The sequence below is a fragment of the Phaethon aethereus genome (assembly GCF_964289735.1).
Source record: "Phaethon aethereus genome assembly, chromosome: 7".
Classification (NCBI taxonomy): Eukaryota; Metazoa; Chordata; class Aves; order Phaethontiformes; family Phaethontidae; genus Phaethon; species Phaethon aethereus.
The window spans coordinates 18977487-19000189 of NC_138583.1; the positions used below are offsets into that span (position 1 = coordinate 18977487).

A 22703-nucleotide genomic window follows, 5' to 3' on the forward strand; every position below is an offset into this window, starting at 1 on the left:
TGACTGCTGAACAGCTGATCAGTCCCAGGTTGTGTTGGTGTGAGTCAGTGCTTTCCAGCTCCTACTGGGTTCTCCAGTTAGTGGAAGACAGCAGCGGGAGCCATGCCTCTCACAGAAGTCTCCCTTAAGATGCTGTAGATCCCAAATCTTGGTAAACTGTAATCCTACTAAGTACTATTTTTTTCTGTTTTAAGTGAGGGATCATCAGCCTACAGCATATCACTTTATGTCCAAGAGCCAGAAGGACACTAGGACAGTTCTTCATTCTTCAGCAAGGAAGCCAAATTATGCATTTGCTTTTCTCAGCTGTTTGAGAAGATTTTGTAGCAGTTTTGTAGCCTGTCTTGTAGCCCATGCTGTTATCTCTGTGCACTTGGCAGGTTATGTGCTTTCACTGGATTAATACAGACATTATTGTTACAAGGGCCTCTTGCTAGCCCTTAACTACTTCTGCCCTGCCAACTTGCTCCTGCTGGCAGATTAAGTTCTTATCTAAATCTATTAAAAGGCCTGTATACATCTTCACAAAGACTTTTGCTCAGTCTCTATTGACAGTCTGAACCCCTTCATGCCATGCAGATTCAGCTGTAAGTGCTCCCTGAGTCCTTGTGCAGTTGTACTAAGCTGCCTGGCACGTTGTAGGGGCTGCTGGCAGTGGTATTTCATTCTGTGGTGACACTGGTTCCTGTAGCTTTCAGCTGGGGAGGACTGAGCTGCAGAGCTCAGGCTCAGGTCTGAGGCATCCAAAGGGATCCAGGTGTTGGGAGCACTGGGGCAAGCTAGGGCTCATCTCTGATAGCAGGGAGGGTGCTGTAAAACTATCCTAACCAGAACCTGGGTGGATCCTTTGTAACAAAGTAGAAGCTCCAGCCCAGCAGGGTGAGGATGCTGCGTGAAGGAGTTCGTGCTCATTCATGGTACTGGGTGGAACTCCAGCAGCAGTGTGTTATTTTGTCTGAGTTTTGTTTTGCAATTCAAACCCCAGAACTCAGAGCGAACTGAACTAAAAGCACGATGTAAGTCTGCTTGCATTCCTCCTCCATCTGCAGAACTAAGTAGTCTCAATCACTTTTGCTTAGCAGCTCCTGGATCTATCAGAAGTGCCTCCTTTTCTAAACTGCATGTCACAGCAGCTCTTTGACCTCTTCTGGTGACTGCAGAGCCTAGCCCCATGGCATATTGGGTTGACATAAAAGAATTAGTACAGCTGTGTGACACTTATCAAAACACAAAAACCATATGGATTGCGCAACAAACTTCCCGGGGTAGCTTATAACTGGAACAACTCCCTCCAGTTAAAGGATTTGTTATGACTGTGGTAGCAAAACAGACATGATGAGGGTAGGCTTGTCCAGTGGCTACTAGAGCAGTGGTCCAGAACATCCTACAACTGGCATCTGCCCCTGTTATGCCAAAGACTTCCTTTGTTGTGCAAATTGTTTTGACTCTTTTACTATTTCCTTCAGCTGTTATGGCGATGTTGTCTTTCACAAAGACATGGGTATTATGGGGGAAAAATACAGCAATGATTGTGCAGCAATAGGTGCCAGGAAAATTGCAATGCATAGTACTGTGGGGTGGTGGTAAAACAGCAACACTTCATAAAGCTTTTTATCCTGCACTCAGGGTTGACTTTGGAAAAAACCAAGCTATGTGGCCATGCAGCCATGCAATGCTTGCTGCCCCATTCTCCCTTCACCCAAGCAGAATAGAAAATTCTGTGAAAATTCAGTTTTCCATCCAAGTGGTCGTCTGTAGCAGAAACTCCTCCCTCCTTGCCAAGCTGTTTTAAGGTTGTCTAAGCTGGTTCCTGCAAAGACCAGAAGTGTTTCAGACACAATCCTTGAACTGAATTTTCCATTTTAGTTTGGACCTGAGCCATCCCCTGGATCCTTCCCTACTTTGCCTCTCCCTAGGTGCTATTCTTTCATTCACTAGCTGGTTTTTTTTTTTACAGTATGGTTTCTACTCTCTCAACATTTTAATCGTAGTCATTGTTATTACATGAAGACAAACTATCAGAGGCTTGTTTATAAACCCCTGCTACACAGCAAGCAGGACTTCCAACTGACACACTCACATGTGGTCCAGGCTCCACAACAGACTTGAAGGAGATCAAGGAGGTTATCTTCATGTGGGGAGGGAGGTCTCCTCTTGCATACTGTTGTATAAACAAGTATGTTTCAAGTAATTGGAGCTGGTGATGACTGCACAGCTTACTTTGGACAATGTTGTGGGCTTTTTTGTTGGCTTTTCTGGTTTGTTTTTGAGAACAACATGGCTTTTGGGGGTTTGGTTTTTTGTGGTTATGGGTTTGGTTGGTTTTGGGTTGTTTTTGTATGTGTTTGTGTGGTTGGTTGTTTCTTTTTCAGAGAGGACAGTAGAGTCTGACCATTCAAAACATACTGTTTTCCATCATCCTTTATTCTGACTGTTGATATATCTGAAATAATCCTCTTCCTCCTCCACCCAAACCAAATACACCTGACTTTTACAGGGGTTGGAGTCTAAACCTAGAATGCAGACCTGAACTTTACAAATAGCCTCTGATATCTGCTGGGGTAAATGGAACCAAAACCCCAGGTACAAGTTCCCCAGCATTAGTCTTTTGGGATGTGGTGGTAAATGTGGGCTCAGTGGCCCTTTGTTTACTCTAATTAGAACTACCAGTGGTATGTTCACACTGAGGTATGGGATTGGTCTTAAATGAAGTACGATAGAGCAGCATTTTCTAACTTCTTCTGGCCCCTTAGCCAGTATACCAAGTCAGAATTGTGCCTGTATTTGCTAACAGTTAAATGCCTTATTTGGTGGGAGGCAAGTATTGGGATACTAAAAGGTGCATTGAGGAGGAAAAAAGAGAACTTGTGCTGCTGGCAGAACCTCAGTCAGCATTTCACAGTGCATCAGTATGGGTTTACGTGTGTAGGTATTTAGAAACCTTTTGTTCTGTGTCCTCGGCTAACATTTTACTGAAAGAATCTGAAGTTAGAGTTAAGTGTTGACCCACACAGTAACCTTTGCTCTATGTTCTTCTGCAATCAGCAGCTCTTGCCATCTGTGTTGCTTTATGGGTCTTATTTGAATGCTGAGATGCTTGCCTTGCAATAATTTTCAGTACATTTTTTCAGTCTGTGAGTTTGGCAGCAGATCAATGCCTGTACATGCATATTTGGGGAATCAAAATCCAGAGACAGGCTGCAGACAGAGACACTCTGGAGTGTCAGTCATGAAAACCAACAGCAATTGGTGCACTGGTTGCTGTTGTCTGGTGACAAAAGACAGTACCAAGAGACTTGAAGGTCTCCTTCAAATTATTTCCGCTATTAAGCTGCCACTTGGTCTTGCATGAAACCAACCTCCAAGGTCTGATTTCAGGAAGTCTTGGTCGCAGTCTTTTGTTCCGTAGACATTCACCATGGAAGGAAGGGTGATCCTGTGCTGCAACTCACCTTCCTTACCAACAGGCTGCCCAGACATGGGGATGTGCAAGTATACTCTCACGCTCCTAAAAACTGCCACCACTTCCACTCCAGCACAAGTCTTAGGCTGTCTAAAGGGGAGCCAGGCTGCACTGTGGTGGAGACACTCCACTCTAGGGACACCCTAGTACAGCTTGATGGCTTAAAAGCTCCTTTGATGCCTGTTATGATGCTCATGGAGTGGGCATATAATATGTAATAGCCATGCAAGCAGTTAGCTTGCCTTTAGTGTCAAGTCAGGTATTTATGCTATAACTCTCAGCTGCCACGTGCAGAAACTTTAGCTTGCCCCTTCAGCTCCTACCCATTGAAATAAGATCTGTCATGTCCAGTGCTAATGAAAAATATTTCTTCCTTGACAAGCAGATGCTGCCTGGCTTTAAAAAAAAAAAAAAAGAAAAAAAAAGTGCTTTTTCAAGTACTTTCCCTGTACCTTAATATTTCTTCAAGGTTCGCCTGTCACTTCCCTTCTGAAGTGCATCCCATACCCATGCTGCCATGGACTGTCACCTCCCAACTTTCCCTCTTTCCTTTCCCCAGCTCCAGAGCTGCAGGAAGAGTCAGTGTCTTTCGTGATGACTGGCAAGGGAGTGACAGGCAGGCTGGGTGGGGATGGCTGATGGTGAGCAAGCCTAGTGACAGGATGGGGTGACTAAGCACCAGCTGGCTAATTAAAGCACAGTAGTAGGAGGAGCAAAGTATTTAAGGGTGCCAGAGAGAGAGAGAGATGCCTCCACAAATTTCTTGTTACACCTTAGCAGCCAAGTGACTGGGCAACACAGTGAAAGGTTTTCTTAACTCTTTCGTGCCTCTTATGGAGTGAAATCAAGGGACGAAGAAAATGGCACCATTAACTGAAAAGCCTGAATCAAGGTAAGGACACCGATACATTTTTCAATCACATTTAGTCAAAGCTAGCCCTCCTAGGGCTGCTGTGAGCTGAACTCCCAGGACTTTACATGACACTGATGTATGCTAATGTGCACTGGGTGGGTAGGTCTGTTGGGGCAGTACACACCGATTTTCAGATTGCTTCTTTCATTTGGATAGGTATTTCCAGTTGCTGCTTGAAAAGAGGGGAGGTAGCAAGGTGGTCATTACATGGATTTGTGTTCTTATTAAGGGAAATGGGCAGGTCCTTGCCTCCTTACCCTAATGACTGGATCTTTCTCCTATTTTAATGGGAAGGAGGGATTGAGAGCAATTCCTGAATGATGATTCTGAGGCTGTTGCTAAAGTGAAAGTGATGAGAATGGATCTGGAGTTCTCAGCAATGTGAATTTGGTCACCTGAGGTTGGAGGAGTCATAGGGAAGCGAAATGAGGACTGGCTTCTGGAATGTGACTTTCTGCTATTTCTGGAGACACTTTGAATATCAGACTGTTGCTTAACCCAGCAGTTTGGGTTTCTCAGCTTTTTCAGTACTGAGTAGAGGAGCAGTCACTGTGTTCTACATCGCAGGGTGTAGGTGACTTTAGAGGCAGCACAGTCCAACAGGGCTAGCAAGCGAGCACTCCAACCTGAATTCCCTGGCAAGCACAGGTTTGCTGTCTGGCCTTGGATATGTGACAGTGACCAGCCTTCTGAGTTTGCTGGGATCTTTTTGTGCCTGATATTCAGGTAGATGAATCAGTTCCCTGGCAATTTTAGTGTAGCAATGCCTCCAGGTTGGCAAAGGCTAGGGAGAATGACCCTGTCTAATTTCAACTTGCGTCCCTAGGCTTGTCAAAGGTGTGTTGGAAGTATTATATGCCTGGCTCCCCATATGCGTTGACTAGACTTAGCTTCATGTGGTTCCCTGGAGGTCATTGCAGTTGTGTGTAAATGATACCAACTCTCAAACTGGTTTTCCTTATTCTGAAAATAGAAAAAGCAACCTGTAAGACTGATACATGCACCTTGTTACACTGTGCCAGCTCAGCTGATTTCAGATGTTGTGTAGAATAGAGGCCCGAGTCTTCCATCTCTGCGTAAAATAGGAATATGACCTATATACCTTGAAAAGTGTTAGCTGTTGCTTAGTGAGTGTTTGTGCAGAGCTTCAAAACAGTTAGTGCTAGCAGAGGTCATAACTAAAAATTTGTTTGGTGTGGTTGCCTTAGTGAGCACTCATGCCTGTGCAATTCCTCTGCCTTACACAACTAGGAATCTCAGGATGTGTCTGGGAGGGTATAAGGTGGTCTGTTGCATTAAAGTATCTGGTTTATATGTCAGAGGTGCATCAGAATCTTCTCTCTACCCTCATTTTTGTGAAATGTTTGTAATCTGGATTTGAACTTTGTGACACTAGTCAATCTCTAATTAGTATTTTTACTTAATGCAACTTCTCTTATTTACTACTTTACTGTTTGCGAGTGAGTGACAGAGGTGAAGGCAGCCTTTGTAGTCTTTGTTATACAAAATCGTGGAAGAGAAGCTGCTGGATTTTGTTTAGATGATCTAATTGATTTATAGATTTATAGAATGCCATTCACTGTAGTAAATGCAATGCAGTGTTTGTGTCCCTCAATCCCCCAGTCAGCTGAATAGATCCATTGTTATACATAATTAGGGCTTCTGGAATTTGTGTCTGTTTATTTGCAGCAGTTGTTTTGCAGAGGCACAAGTGGCCCTATATCAGAGGTGTACAGAGAGTTAAGTGCAGTACTCGGAGCACCCCAGCTGCACAGCTCTTGCAAGTAGTCTCACAACAGCTTGAACTCAATGAATCTTCTCTCTATTCCAGCTGAAGTATAAAACCAGCATCCTTGTGGCTAGGTGCAGTCATTGCAGATTGTCTGAAAGATTTCCATTTTGCAAAAAGGTAAATTTGGTGTTATTGAATTAATTACTCCTTAACTGTAAATAAATCCCCATTTTGGTAGTTACAAGCTCCCTGCCCAAATTCCTGTATGAGTCTCAGCTGAGTTATGTGTCCTGAGTGGTCCCAGATTCTGGTATGCTGTTAAGTCATTTACAGCTTTCCCTCTGGAGCTGGCGGCGTGAGAGCTGTGCCCAGTGAGTTCCCTTGCATAGGATGTACATCAGCTTGTTTGTAAAGTGCTTCCATCAATGAGGTGTTAGCATACATATCACAGATAAATCTGAACAGAAATCTCAGCTTCTGCTGCTCTCAAATGCTGTGCCTTGTGTCTCCTGCTAAGATGAATATAAGATTTTATTTTAAATATCCTAGAAATTTTTGTTTTTCTTTCAGAAATTCTAGAATGTGAGCTGCTTGGGCATATGGGTGTGGCATAAAGGCATTTGTTTCTTCAGCAGACATCAATGATACATGGGGCACAGCTACTGTCACCATGATCTGAGCCATCACATACAAAAAGCAGAAGGCAGTCATGACAGACTGGAGAGGAAGTCAAAGCCCAGTTACAGTGTATTTAAAATCTGTTGTAATGAGAAGAGATGTTTTTGACTGTAAGGCTACTGATAAGAGCGGTTAACTTATCCAGAGGGAACCATTGATGCTGCATGTTGAGTTACTCCTCTGTCTGCTCTGTGCCAAACAACCCTCTGGATGGCTGTTTTCCAAGCCCTGTGTCTGTAGCAGAGCAGGAGGTTGATGGCTCAAGCAGGAGCCACCTTTCATCCCCACAACCTTGTAGGTACAAGTCATTGTCGCTTAATGAAGGTTCAGTATCTGATGTGAAATTTTTCCAGTCTATTTCTTTGCAGGGAGGACCCTGGAGACATCAAATCACTATCTGAACTAGCACTGACCATAGCGTTGTTTTTAGTAGATAGGCCAGAATTAGAATGGACAAAAAAAGCTGACTTACCTTTTAAACCTTGCTTTTCAGCTGTTAGGCATGTCAGCTGTAGGCTTCACTCTCTGGTTCTGAGACATTAAGCAGAGTTTAGACTTTGGACTGCCAACCTTTTAAAATCTTCCGCTATTTGCCAGATTTTAATGAGATGGGTGACAACATGCAGACCAATTGCTTTGGAAATGCTTGTTTACAGGCTTGCAAAATGAAGACCTAGAGGTGCAATCGCTTTCTAAAAATGCGTGGATGGGGGTGAGCACAAGGAGGAAGAGCTGCTTGAACAGAAAAATTGTGTTGATGCAAAACAATTCAGCTGTAGCTGTTCACGAATTAAATTTCGGTTGCAAATCAGAGACAGTATTCAAGCCGTAAGAGGAATGAGTTCTGGAGTAGCCTTCCAGGAGGAGCAGTGGAGGCAAGAAACCTAACCAGTTTTAAGCTGGAATGTGAAATGCTCTTGCACAGGATTGTATGACACGGTTGCCTGCAATAGCATGGGAGTAGGCCTGATGACCCAGGAGATCCTCTTCTGCCCCCTGCTCCAAAAGTGGTGACCTTGAACTGAGTTAACTCAGGTTGCAGCTAAACTTTGTTTACTCTGAAGTTGATGACTGTAAGATGACTTAGTTGAAAAACATCTCTCAGTTCTTACAGACACATCTCCTAGTTTACATTTCCTATTTGACTTTTATTATTCAGAGTGGCACATTCCTCTTAAATTCACAAAAACTGGCACATATGCCCTAGATAACTTAATTTTGCCCATTAGGAAGGAAACAAACATGCACTGTACTTAAAAAAAAAAAAAAGAGATACTGCATATGAAATATGCTATGTTTGTTTATTCTAACAGCTATATGTTCAATTATTTATAAAAACACCTTATCCAAGTGTTCTATGCTGCCATTTGTTTCATTTAGTGAGCTTTCACCAGTTCCTCTCTGCAGTCTTAACACTCACTGAAGAGTGTGGGGAGGCTGTTGTCTTGTACAGAATTGGTATGATTCTTCTGTGTGCACTGCTTGCTTATTCATCATCTTTTTGTGACATTTATTCTTAGGAGCATAATGTCTTTTGAAAAAATGACAGCATGTCCTTTAACCCTTAAAGTAAAAATGACAGGCAGCGTACTTCTCTCTGTATTTGAGGGTAAGAGTATAATGATACTTGGAGAGAGCTGATTGCTTGGGTTAACCTGGAGCTGCTTCCTGTATTCTGTTTTTTTTTTCTTGCCCCATTTTTTTGTGATGCTTTTAAGTGAGAGGTACAGAGGAGATGTGCTTTTCAGCAAGTTCCTTTAAGCAGAGGAACCGCCTGGTAGGAGGCACTGGCTGCAGCGCAGCCCTTTGCCCACTTTCCAGATTTGGGACTCCACATTGCTGGCGTGGTTGGTTGAGCAGAGCATCTAGGTCAGGGACACTGATGGCAATGTGAGAAAGGGTCTGAGCCAGGCGCTAAACAAATGAGGGCTGTCAGTGATGTGTGAGACCTGACCAGGTGAAAAGTAAGTTTTGTGATTGCTCATCATCCCTTAAGTCTGAAAGCTTTTTCTAAAAGCCTCAACTCCTAGATTATACTAATATAAATAAAAATCTGATTTTTCATTTAAGTGTAACCACAAAACACTTAAAGCTTTTGTATATGGAGTGAAAACTTTGAAAACGTAAAAACTCATAACTGAGAAGATAAAGCAGGAGTCCAAATCTCAGGAATATAATGGACCTGCCCAATAAGTTTTGGATGCTTGTCTCATGTTTAGAAATTGCTTTTAAATCCTATGCGAGTCATCAGAGCTGTCAATAATAAAATGAGAAGAAACAAAAGGAAATTACTTTTCCCCACATGTAGATTAGACCACCAAAAATAACTACCGCCTGTGACCCTTAGCTGAGATACCAATGACTTAAAAGCATGTGTCCTTACTCGGAACTATTAATGAGCTATTTGTTACCCCCTGCCATTGCAGGGGGAGTACTCGAATGTTTAGAGCATGTGAGATAATCCAGAGACACGCGGTGCAGTAGTTGCCACTTATCTGCATTCCTCCTAAATAGGCTTCTAAATGCACTGCTCTCTTTTCCACACCAAGTAGGGAAGGAGCTGCAGCCTTGGAAGAAATGTGCTGGGGGTGAAAGGGAGGAAGGAAGCGTTAAACGTCCATCTAGAGGTACGACCTAACTGGCAAGGAGTTGGTCTGTGTGAGGTAGGAACGCGGGCTTGTTCAGGGTTACAGCTGCTGGCTTATGTCCCGAGGAATTCATTACCTTTCATTGTGTTTTGAATGTCTGCAGCTTTGAAGCCTTTGTTGCTATGTCTGTCACATTTCAGGAAAGGCATGAATTCCAGTCTGGCAAGGAGATACTGGTTAGCTGGTTAGAGTAGGGAGCTGGAGGGAGACACTGGGCAGGGGTGTCTTTTTTTTTTTTTTTTAATTTGCTGTGTTTTGCCTGATCTGGCAGTACCAGTTTCTCTGTTTTTACAGAGGGAGGGATCTCATTTTTGGTTCCCTTTGAAAGGCTCATTTCTGAAGTGCTGCTGTGGGTACTTGCATGTGTGTCTACAGGAGTGGCTTGGCCATGTCTACACAAAGTTCTCAGGAGAACTGGGAACAGCAAATGTTTCCAGATACATCTGCTCCCACAGCCCACAGACAGCCTGTCCGGCCAACCTGGCAGGGACTGTTCTGTCTAAGGATGTACCATCCAAACACTCATGGCACGCTGATTTACAGCATGTACCTTCCCAAGTGTTACAGAGGGCAACACTTCACTCTACCAGGGCCATGGAGCCAGATGTGTTATCTGGCTGGACCATGTATCTGGTCACAAGAGCAGCCTTTAGGGCTAAGACAAGCCTAGCAGGAATTCAGTATGTGGTTTGGGTTAAGCGTATGGGAGACAGAATAACACTGTAGCCCTGATGCAAAAAGGCATTGAAGCATGTTCTCAACTCCAAATGTGCACCATAATTTCCTCAATCTAAACACCAGTTATTTCTACCTGCATGCAGCAAATCTGTACACAGATCCTCAACTGATCAAAATAAACTTGTAAATGGAGTTTCTGGAGTCGCACCAACCCAGGCTCTCAGGATTAGTTATGCTCCCCTTGAGCACGCTGAATCCATTCTGTGTATGGAAACCTGCATTAAGTACATGTTCGTTTGAGTGCTTGAATAATGTTGCTTAGTTTGACAGTAAGTGAACACTGAATGCTTGTTATTTTAATTGAATTCTGTAATTGCTAGTAAGTGTGGGGATATGTGGAAAAGTAATTTTTCTAGATCTAGTTCTAATGAGTTTGTACACATCCATTTAATTTTAGCAAACTTATTTCTTTAATTATGACTTTATTTTTAACCTCAGATCACTTCTTATGAAAAGTAATTTGTTCTTTTAAGGCCAAATAATTGTGCTGGTTTTGGTGTATATTCTTTCCTTAATGCTTTTCTTAGTGCAGTGAAGGCCAGTGCTTCACACTGTAAGCAGTGTCAAGCCTCTTGAATAAAAAAGACACCAGTGAAATCAGAATTTTATGGCAGTTGTGATGTCACTATTTCTAAACATAGATGAAACAGTTTAGAAAGTACAAAGCATAGGGTCACAAGTTTAATTGCTGGGATAGCGCTATTGTGGAAGGGGACCTGTGTTGCTCTGGGGTTGCAGCAGCAGTGGACCCTGCCTTTGCCCGGGCACGTGAGCTAGTATTTCCTCTTTCCTCTCCTGAAAAGGTAATACACTAGATTATTTTTTCCCCCCTGCCTTTTTTAGCTTGTATACCAAAGGAAAGCACACAACCTTTTGGGGATGCTTGGAGTAGAAGAAACTTTCAGCTGACTTTCATGAAGCCCATGGAGAAGGCCAGTGCTGAGTCAAAACTTTGGGGTACCAGCAACTTCCTCAGCTTCAGAATGGCTTTAATCCTACAGCTGAGACGAGACTTATGGCAGTACTGTCCCTTCTTGTAGTTTTCTGCCTGCCTTATAGAGGGACTTGTATTTATCCAGTGAGTTTAACTTGTAATGATTTTCCATACGTAGAAGAGTGTGATATTGCTACAGACCTCCTCTAGGCTGGAGAGCCTATCATTTTAGCCTGTTTCTTTCTGCTTTGCTTGAACTAAGGCATCCTTCTGACTGGAACGTACAGGGATCAGAAAAAACATTATTATTAAGTATATCTGTCTAAATTTTCATGCTGTGTCAACTGTTACTATTTCAGGGTACTTACTGCTAATATGAAATGGTAGAAACAAAGGGCAGATACTGTATGGGCAAAGTTGGGCAGCTTCTGTTGTTAACTGGTTTTAGACTGTGCCCTCCACTTCACACTGTGTTTTACTGGGATCAGCTTGAAGTTAGGCTGCATTCTGCTGAGCATTCACCAACCCACAATATATATCTTATATGGATATCTTAATGAAGAAAATATCTAAATAACTAAGTGTTGGCAGCTGTTGCTAGGGTGGCATGCTGGAGAGCCCAGATATTGGCTGGTTTTACAGACTGATCTGTTACTATATTTGCTTGTTGGATTTTCTTTTCTTTCCTTTTGAGTATCTGTTGAACATGCTCATTATATTCTGGCTGGTATGAAACAAATGACAGTTAAGAATGGGGATGCTTGAGGCAAGAGAGCAAATTCAGTTCCCTGAAGGCAATTTCCACCTCTTGCAATGTCCCACTGCTGCCTCCAGTTCGTGTAACAGGAAAATTAGTCTCTCCAACTCTCTTATTTAGTTTCTTATTTCTCTGAGCAATTTTCCTAGTTCACAGATTAGGGTCTTTGTTTATGCATGATTTCGCAGCTTTAGATACCTATTTCTATTTGTGTCATGAAAGCCATCAACTGGGTGGAGTTACACTTGATCTCACTCTCTCTCGTGCTAGCTTTTCAGGAGGGGAAAAAAGATTGGAACGTAAAATTGAAGGGTTTGTAATTCAACCTGGGACCTTTAGGGAGCTGAGAGACCTTGGCAAACATAGACTTGTTTTGTAGAAATGCTGCTCTTTGACTAGTCAAACCCAACATCTGTGGTGTGACATTGAAACCTGTTCATTTGCTGCAGGTATCAAGTCCTCACAGGCATGGGCACTGGGTATGAATAGGCCCCGCAATTGTCTTCCGTAGACTGTTACGACCATCAAAATTGACCTTTTTCTCCTCTGGTCCCCATCTGGTAGTTTTTCTCTTGGGTTGGTAATTTTGCTGCCGTAGGTCCCAAGAGGATTAAAGGTTCTAATTTTAAAGTTCCACTTACTGGAGTCTGATCCTGAAAATATCAGTGGCACTGAAGGATGGGAAATGATTGGTGCAGAAGTTAATATGCATTTCGACAAATATGTCTCTTCTGTATTATAACATCTTTTCAAGGAGAGTTTGATCTGAGCAACAAGTCGCCTTAAAATCTGGCAGTGGTCCAAGTTGAGAGTTTTAGCTTAAAGTTTTTAGTGTCACTGAGATTTAAAATTTTTTTTTCCTTAAAGATGATGCACATTTTATATATTAGCAGCTAGCCAGATTTTCACTTTGCCATATATAGAATTTTAGGCTTTAATGAGTATCTTATGATTTAATGTTGAGGATTAGTCTTAAAGTCTGAAAGTAATACCTATATCGGGTGGAAATACTCTTTAATTTCTGACAGTTATCAGCAAAAAAATTTAACTGGTGGCTGACATAAATCCATTTGGGTTTTGAAACCAAATTTTTTGAAGAAACCATGACTATTGCCTTGACTTTTGTGATGAATGTTCAGCATCATGTCCAGTGCTGTCTGGGCAGACATGAAGCATAACGTAACCATTCTGCCTTTCACTTTAAACAGAGATAAACAAAATCCAGAAGTGAAAAAGGCAAGTCCTTCCGCCACAATGAGCTCTGGTAAGTCTGTGTTGTTTTCTACTTGCCCTCATTGGTGTTCCTTTTTATTACTAGAAATATTCCTGTCTGTTTCTGATGCAATTACTCTTTTTTTTTTTTTTTTTAACTCTTCTTCTGCCTCCCAGAAAAGAGTCAAAGCCCTTGGAAAACTCAGGGGATCTGACTATTAAGGCAGCAGCCATATGGCTTCATAGTAAACAGTGTCCTGGCTTTGTGTTTACATAGTAAGCAGTGTCCTGGCCAAATTTTGCCCATAATGCTCAAAAAATGCCTAGAAACATCTTGAACTGGAGTAGGTCACGTTAGCTTCTTTCACTTTGCAATACAAAATTTCAAAATTATTGCTTACCTGAAAAAATGATCTGAAAGAATTTGATGTCTTTTAGTAGGGGTGAATGCAAAGTTTGGCATCTGGATAGGAAAGATCAGCTGTTCAAAGAACAGTGAAGGACCAGGAAATGGGGGCTGGTTGGGGAGAGGAAAACTTCTGGGCTTGTCTGGATAACAGGCTAAACCAGACTGAAAGACAAAGCAGATGCCATACTGAAATGCCACGTGTAGGACCTGTGGAATAATATTCCCACTTGATTTTAGCACCTTATCAAGTCTCAGCTGGAGTATTGTGTCCAGTTTTTAGCACCACATTTTGAGAAAAATGTGAACCATTTTGAGAGAGTCCACAGGAAAGCTAAGCAACTAATTGGGGTCTGAAAAACATGAGCTGGGAATTTGGCTTAAGCATTGATAAGCTTCCAGGTTGTGAAGCACTGAAACAGGTTGCTACAGGGGGATGCTGCAAGTTTGTAAGAACTCGTTAGGCAAACATTTGTCATCAGTGACAGAGGTCGATTTATTTCTGCCATGGGTCAGGAATATGGCTTTAGATGACCCTTGGAGGTCCTTTCTAGCACTTATTTTCTGTGTTTCTCTGAATTCACATGAGAGTTTATTCATGTCAGCTGAGGATGTTGCTGGCTTGAAAAATCTCTCTTGAAAATCTCATCACTGAGCTGGATGCCGTATTCACATACAGAGAAAGTCCCTGTTTAAAAGAGGCTGCGATCCAGGTAGGCAAAGGGAAGGGAGAAACAGGGATGTCATCCAAGGGAGACTTGGGTCTCCAGGCAACATCTCCTGAGATACTAGTAATACTTCCTAATTCCTGAATCAAATAGTGCTGACCCATGGCATCCCCTCATAGTCAGAGGTTAATTCAGTTGCAGAGGTTTTAACCCAGAAGTAATGTGCTGCTTCATTTGTCTTACAGAACGTGAAGAAATTGATGTTGCAAAAACTGTTGTCAATGGGCTGAGCAGCAATGGACAGGAAAAAGGTGGGTTAAGACCTTCAGAGGCATTTCTGTAGCTCCCCCTGCATGTCAGCTGCGTGATGTGGTTGATTTCCGCGGATGTTCACTACAGCCTGGGTTTCCAAATTTAGTTTGCTTGACGACTGATACAAGAAAAGCCTTGTGCTGCACCATGCCAGGCGTAGCAGCATTTCTTAGCTGAACAAGTGTTCTTTGTCCCTTAAAGGTGTCAGGTGGTATTTGCATCTTTATGTATTTTTAGTGCTGTTTTGAGGAAAGCTGTGCACTGCTTGTGGTCGTTGTGAGCACCTGTGAATCAATATCTTAGTATGTTTAGACAACATGGGTTTGTGAGTTCCTAATGTGTGAATCCTGCGAACTACAGTGGGAGGTGAAGGTTTGAGCCCAGGATTAAAGGGCAGGAGCTAACCATTTAAATAACAAAAACAATTTATCATTAGCAATAATGATTTAAAACCCAAACTTACCTAAACAAACCAGTCTTCATGTTAACATCAGCAGATTTGCAGTGTGCTTTATAGCATTCAGTATTGTATAGTGATGGTGTGTGTTTTGGCAGCGTGAAAGTATGTGGTTGTATGGGTTGGTTTTCTGCTGGTTTCATTTCCTTTATTTTCCTTTGATGCCTTTTTATAGTGATTAGTGTTTTGACTGCATTGTGGATGGATGAATTCAGTCAGTTACAGAGCAGAACAGAATTAGGGTTGTTTCCTAAACCACAGGCTGTTTGGATTTAGGATCTATTGGATTCGCAGGGTCTCCAGTGCTCAGGGAGAAGCATGGAGAAAAGGGTTTGATTTGGGTTCCTGTTTTATAAAAAAAAAGAATTTAAAACAATCCCATCAAATTAAAAACTAATGATTTTATGAGGTTTGAAAAAATTGTATCAAGCTCTTCCCCCATCCTTTAGCTTGAGAGCCCTTTACCAGGTTGGTGAAGTCTGTCCTTTTCGGTTTTGCCAGGGACCAGAAAAATCTGCCACAAGAGGGGGTTGTACACACCACCCTGATGTCAATGCTTCCCTCAAGCTGGCCCAGTGCTTAGTACTGGTGTGTAAAATTTTAGAAATGTAGTTCCTCTTGGTCCTGATTTTGCAGGACGGAGGGAGATGGCATGGAATGTGAAGAGGCATCTAGCATTTTCCAGTTACTATGTGTAGAAAACTAATATGTTTTAAAGGAGAAGGTCTTGGCTCTGCAGAAATCATGAGCACAACTCAAGTTATTCTGGTGGGGCCATGATTTACAAGATGTTTATCTTGGCAGATCCTGTTGAGCTTCACCTCTGAGTAATTTTGCCTTTTTTTTTACCACCCCCAAAAAAAGTTCCACGTTAGCTGCAATACAGAGTCGGAGAGAGGAAGTACTAGCTGGTTTGCACAGTTTTATAACAATTGCTAGAATGTTGTACAGTGCTATGTATGGTTTTCCTCTGTGTCACTACATCTAGTATATAATTAGTGTGCTAGCTGATGGAGTCCAGTAAAAATCTCTTCAATTTATTGTTTAAATGGATGGATTTTTTCTGAAATGGATATTTTGATGCTACGCTTTGGCATGGGACTGTTTTCAAGATTATTTCACGTTTCACTTCCTTCTGCTGATGAATTTGTAAAATATGTGCCATAAAATCTGGAATTCATGTAATGTGGCCAGTTTAATGTTCCTCTCTCAACCTTTCAATCCTTTTTTCACTTTATTTTGTTTTGACTGAGCCATATTAATGTTGACTTCACATTCTAATTTTTGCATGTCGTGTATCTCAGCTAAATGATTACACTAAATTTTGTTATGGCTTCTAAAAACTAAGCTTCCAGATTCTTTTTGCCTGCAGCATAGTGGCAGTCAGCAGTTAGTCAATTCAGTAAGCAGTTCTGTATGCTGCATAAAACAGACACGTCCTCAATTAGGGCAAACGAAGGGATATTTTTAACGGTTGCATCATTGCTCTCTGGACTGCTTTTGTATTTGAAATTTCCTGCTATTGTGTCTCCAAGTACATTAGAAAATTTTGTGGCATGCATCCCAAACTCTGTTCTTCCCTTTTGGATGTGCCATTTACACTTTTGTGTTTGCAGCTGTTGGCGTCCCTTTATGTACACGCTCTATTTCTGCTGTTAAAATAATCCCTGTGAAGAAAATGAAAAGTTCTCCTCACCTAGTGCTGCCTACAGGTATCTTCTTCCTTCCTCCCACCACCATGCATTAGTCGGCCATCATTCTCTCTCTGCCTCTGCTTCACCCACGTGCTTTGGCTAGTTTTCAGCTTCAGCCTTTCCTCACTGTTTCCAGAGCTGTAGAATTCATCAGTAGGTAATAAAGTTAGCTCTTGATGGCACAACGCACTGTTCTCAATTATGCTGCTCCTCTGCAGACATAATTGTGTCTACTTGAATCTGGGATCATTGTAAGCTCTTCTACTAATGCTTTGTTGTGAATAATATTGTTATTTCAGCCTCCTTTTGAACCAAACTCCTGATGAACCAAAGAATGTTTCCTGTGTGTCTTATGAAAGTAAATGGATGTCAGAGATGGTATTTAACAGGTTCAAGTGTAGTTCAACATTGATGGGATGATTTTGTTTCTCTGTACGTATACTGACTTTACAGAATCTTTATATGGATAAGTAAGGATGTTGGTCTGTCTCACATCCTTCCCAAGCACATGCTTTCTCACTAGAAGTACAAGATTGTTTTTGTACTTTAGATTTGGACAGTCAGACTAGTCTAACTGATACTGCTTGTCTCTCCTAATCTGTCACATATGTGCTCTATCGGACTAGTACAATGCTAATGTCATGTTTATTACCATCTGCTGGATTTTTATACTGAGAGATTTAGATTTTTGCTTTCCATCATTTCACCTAAATTGTGAGGGAATTCAACATCGTAGGTATTTGTCTTCCTCTCCCAAACTGAAATCGTCTGACAATATTTTATTTTCAAACCTTTTCAAAACATTTTAATTTTTTGGAGTTCAGAACTTTTTTTTTTGCTTCTTATTGTTTTGATTCGGTATACAGATTTAATATGTTGTATTAAAATAAAAAAAGTCCTTTGATTGCCAAATGTGATTCTTCTCCAATACGATGGAGGCATTTATGGCATGGTGAGCTCTGTTTCCATTTCTCTCCAGCGCCTGTGAAGGGAATCTAGGTGTAGGAGTGTAGAACAGCTACCCTGCACTCTCTGTGGATGTCTACATCGGGCCTGGTGACTCCAACAGGGTGTCCATGCCTCAGAGTTACGGCACTGTTGCAGCTGGAGTCCCAGAGCTTAAACCTTTGTGCTCTCATTTGAAAGTGGGTCTGCGGAGTCCTTGGGCTGTGTTGCGCTGTGTGGATGCGAACAATAGCCAGAACTGGACTCCTGGACAAAAGAAATCCTGACCCTACAGTCACGCAAAAATTGGTCCGAGAAGTCAACTTCTGTTTCACCAGGCATATGGGTGACCTTAAGGCACAATCAGTTGTGTGGTGTGAGTGCAAATGTGGTATATTTAAGGATTAAGCAGCATTTGATATGTCTGTGTGGATTGTCTTTCCCCTCACAGAGGCTGCCTCAATGCTGCCTAAATTAACAAAAGGCTAAACTGTAGGAAAGTATCTTCTGATTCCTTACTTATTCCATCCTTCCTGCAATCCTAAGTTTGGATCTGAAGCTATGCTTTTTGTCAAATCGCTAAAGCATTGGAAGCCCACGTGAAAGCTTGAACTGCAGTGATTCTGGTGTAAAGGGCTTTGGTGTGAGCCAGGTGTCTGACATGTGTTGAGTCTTTCCCCTTACTGGTATTGTCCATCTGGCACTGATGGACAATAGGAAACATCCATTGATGTTTCCCTATATTGTGGCCACCTTAGCCGTGGTTTGTGTGTTTTGCAACCTTAGTCGAGGCATTGTCATGGTCTATAGGCACTGTACTGGTGTGGATATAATGGGGCATTATCTTACTGAAATCAGCCAGGGAATATTGATCTGCACAAGCATGGGCTGTTGTCTGGGCAATAAGCATCAGCCTTTGCCCCCTCTGTCCAGTCCGAAGGCATAACTTTCATTTTAAAAACAGTTCCTAGAGAGGAGCTGCATCCCTCCCCATGCAGAGATGCTGTGATCCTCACCCCATAAAAATAAAAATCATCATGTTGTTCTTTGTGTAACACAGTACATACTCAGGACCTCTTCAGGCTCCCTGTGCGGTGTCATGATAGGACTAGTGCCTCTGTTTAGTAAGGTCAGAGTGAAGTCTGATGGCCGCTGCGGGGTCAGTAATGGTGCATAAGTACGTATTGCTAGTGCAGTATCTCCACACAAGGCAGACCAAATAAGGCAAATGGACCTGTGAAATTTGGTTCACACGCTCATCCCTTTTCCCTCCTTTCTTAGCTCTGTTACACTGACACAGAACTTACTTCTACATTCATCAGTTACATGAATATGAAACTGCTTTGATTTCTCAATGCTTTAAATTCAGAGCTAATCTTCATATGCATAAACATTACTAGATTGACTCATCCGGAGGCAGCCATGCTGAAATTACTCCATAGAGCTCTGATGGCTCCTAATACCTTTGTATCATCTGTTTCAATGTGTCTTCTCTGTGCACGTGCATTTCCTGTAGAAATGGATCCCACTAAAGTCTGCAGTGGAAAAGGAGCTGTGACCCTTCGGGCATCTCCAGCCTATGAAGAGAATCAGAATATCACTTCGCCATGTCCTCAGGATGTTAGGCAACCTGAAAGTAAGTGGGTGGAAGGTTAACTGGAATATGTTACACACAATAACCTCAAGTGAGGTCAGTCCAGGGTCTTGGGGTGACTTTTTTTAGTTCTGATTGAAAGCCCAAAATCCCATAGCATAGTCAGAAACCTCTTGCAAGAACCAGATCAGTGGAGGGAGACCGACTCCCGTTCTCTCCTAGTGCAGGTTTCATGACCATGACCACACTAACTCATTGGCTAAAGTTTCTTTAGAGCTCCTTTTGCTGTCAGGAGCACCAAAACCTCTGAAATCTTTTCCTTTCATCCCAGGCACGAGGTGGAACAGAAAGAGGCCGAGTGGTGCTACTGCCACTATAGCATTAACTTGGGTTGTCAAGGGGGCAGAGATAGCGTCCCCACAGAGACAGCATCACCACAGAGCTCTGCCGTCTTTCAGTAGCAGACGTGTAATTACTTAATTGTAGGAGACAGGCAAAGCATAACAAACCTAGGCAGTGTTGTGGGTCTGGCAGAGGGGATGAACTCCCAAAGGCAAGATGCTGTTAAGGGGGGAGGGGGTCAAACTTGCTCTTGAAAGCAAAGCACACATCCTTTCTGACTGTATTGTTGGAGGAAGGGCAGTTCCGTTAATTCCAGCCCGTGTGCTGCTTTCTGCTCTGTCTTCTCCTGCCATTCTGCTCTACCCGTGACCTAACCTCTCTTCATGCTTGCCATTCTCTGTTTCTTCACTCCTACTCCCCACCATTGCCTCTCTGCTTTCTGTTGATGGCTTCATAAATTTCCAGCAGCCTGAATGGCAATGAGCCCATTACTATGGAAATCAGCTCATTAATACTTCCTTTTCTTATCCTCTCAATCGCTTTCTGAAATGTACTTTGGAGCTGGAAGAGGTTTTCGCATGTAACTTAAACAGCAAAATGGGTAGAGGAGTGAGGAGGCGCTCAGTGGGAGGGGAGTAAATAGGTGATGAGACCAAATGCATCTAGCTGCAGGGGCTGGGTTGTAAAGTGACATATTTTATAACTCCCTTCATGCACATGCACTTAGTCTGCAAAACCTGACCTATTTGTTGTCAGTCTTTTATCTCAGTTAATCGTACACAGCAATGTTGATAAGGATAGATATGTCTTCACAGCCTGTATCATGGCTGAATACAGGTTCCTACATTTCCAGTAATTTGTGATGTCTGGACATCAAGCTGCAGCTTTAGAAAGTAGCTAGCTGGGCTGCCTTTCTGCCTCTGAAATAAGAATGTCAATGAACAATTGTTTCTTCATTGCTCTGAATGAATTGCCTTGTGTTTACAAAGGTCAGAAACAAGGAGGGCGTCATGTTTAGGGCTGGTCTCTATGGTAATTAGGCAGCCCTGTCAGAAAGCATTTTATGTGTGAAATGAAGTAGCTCAACCCTTAACTTCAATTGGTACATGTTTTCTGTAAATGTAATGGTTTATTTTTTTCCCCCTTTCTTTTCCTCTATGCCTATCCTCCACCCTCACCTCTTCTGTCCCTCCTTTCTGTGAAACTCTTAGGTCTGGAGCCAGAAAACCCAGAAACAGGTACAAACATTGGCTGCTTATGTTGTTGCTTCTGTTGCTTTCTTGGAAGTATTTCTTGTTGCCTGGAAAAAAAAGAAAGTAAAAAAGAAGAAAAGAGTCCCCTTCTTTTCATTCGTCCTGTAGCTGGAGGGAATCCTCTGTGATCTGATTTTTCCTTCCCCTTGTAGATGATTGGAGGTCGTCATCTAACACTGATGCCAATGGGGATGCCCAACCATCTTCTCTGGCTGCCAAGGGTTATAGGAGTGTGCGTCCGAACCTTTCTTCAGACAGCAAGGCACAGGTAAGCCTTTCTTCTGTGACCTGAGAATGATCTTCTGGGTTCAAGCACTGGATTCATGGTCAGGAGTCCTGGGTTGAACTCCAAACTTTGCTGCAGACTTGGGTAAGTTGCTGTGTCTCAGCTTTTCCTACCTTTAAAATGGGGGCAACACTGATGTTGGCAGACTGCTGTGGAGCTTGTGTGTACAGGCACGCCACAGTGTTTGCTTGGTGGATGAAGGAGGAGGACAACGCTATTTGTTTGCAAGAAAAAAGGTGAAGTAGTAATCTCTTAGTGTTTTGTCTTTTATGTTGGTCTATTTCCTAGAGGTTGCTGCAGGCTGAAAGCAGAGTTAGACCATTCATTAAAAACACGATGTTGGGGAAATGCCTTTCGGTTTTAACACTAACTGATACAAGGCAACAAGGGAAAGGTTATTTGTACCTGAAGATAAATTATTGAAGTCAGTCTGTTAAGAGAAGTGTAACTTCATCATTTTTCTTTTGGCTGGTTGGTCTGCACAGAAGCAGTCTGAAAGCTGATAAGGAAACCCTTAGAAATCACTTTCTTGTGTGAAACAGAGTCCCTCTAAAGCCTTGTCCCCTAGCAGGGTGGCTACTCCCATCATCAGGGACCTATAGCAATGCCACAGAACAGACACCATTCCTGAAATTGTAAATGAAAGTGGAAGAAGGCAGAACTCGGGTGAAGGCATGGGAAGGAGCAGCATTCCTAAAGGAGAGACGCATTTACTGCCTGATACTTACAGCTATCCTGTAGTCCCTTGTTGATCTTGTTGATGAACAGAGAGTGCGCTGATGTGCATAGTACTTCCTAAAGAAGTCTCAAGGACTGCTGCCCAAACTAAGCTGAAATGGAAGAAAATGGAAAACAGCAATTGCAAGTGGTGAATCAGTATTTCCTGATAATACTATGTCGTATTACAGCGGTAAAGTGAGGCTTCACCTAACCTAGGGAAATATTGTGGCACACTGAAGTCTCCAGGCTGAAACTACTGTCCTTCAGGAATCAAAAGGATTAAGCCTGTTCCAGAAGCAGAAGCCCTTCAGAAGAAGCACTTACCGACCCGCTTCTCCACTCCCTTACGCATCAGGAAAGGGGGAGAAAGAGTGGCAGCATGAGGACAGTAGATTTTGGGACAACAGCTGTAATTTTATGAAGCTATTCTAGAACTATATCTATGTAACAAAAATAGGTGCGGGCCACAACCTGTCATATGTGGATAAATTTTAAAGGAGTTATTTTTTTCAGGTTTGAATGTCGCGTGCTGTTAAGGCATCTTCATTCTCTGGTTTTGGCCATTTTAACAGTGGTTTAGCCAGCCTTTGCCCATAAATATATGACAATAGGGTGTGTGTAAAACCTACTTTCATAGTCTCCTGAGGGTTAGTTTGCAAGAATGCAGGGAGCTACTGTTCATTAGGTGGGTGTTTTAGTTCTCTTGCTTTCAGTAGTTCATAGTTTTCAGCTACTGGCAACAAAGCAATAAATAAAACAAAACCTCTCTATTGCGAAGTTATTCACTTCAAACCAGTTTGGCTTTCTGAAAAAATTCACTGTAGTTAGAGTTGCTATCAGAAGGCAGTTGTGGAGTTAGCAACCTGGATGTTGCAAAGTACCAGAAACAGTAAAGTGAGGTTTTTTAATTATTTACTAGAAGCGGGATTTCTCTGTTGGTGAGCTTGATTC

At 42.4% G+C, this 22703-nt stretch overlaps 1 protein-coding gene across 1 annotated transcript in view; it reads left to right on the forward strand.

Annotated features, from left to right (window-relative positions):
• Positions 1-4323: 4323 nt before the first annotated feature.
• SORBS1 (sorbin and SH3 domain containing 1) overlaps positions 4324-22703 on the forward strand; it is a gene marked incomplete at both ends in the record, with an annotated part of 77746 nt that continues 59366 nt past the window's right edge. The window contains 6 exons of the mRNA XM_082002378.1: positions 4324-4355; positions 13072-13127; positions 14395-14460; positions 16535-16630; positions 19074-19193; positions 20899-21014. Coding sequence (XP_081858504.1) covers positions 4324-4355; positions 13072-13127; positions 14395-14460; positions 16535-16630; positions 19074-19193; positions 20899-21014 — 486 coding nt within the window. The remainder of the gene's footprint in view (positions 4356-13071; positions 13128-14394; positions 14461-16534; positions 16631-19073; positions 19194-20898; positions 21015-22703) is intronic.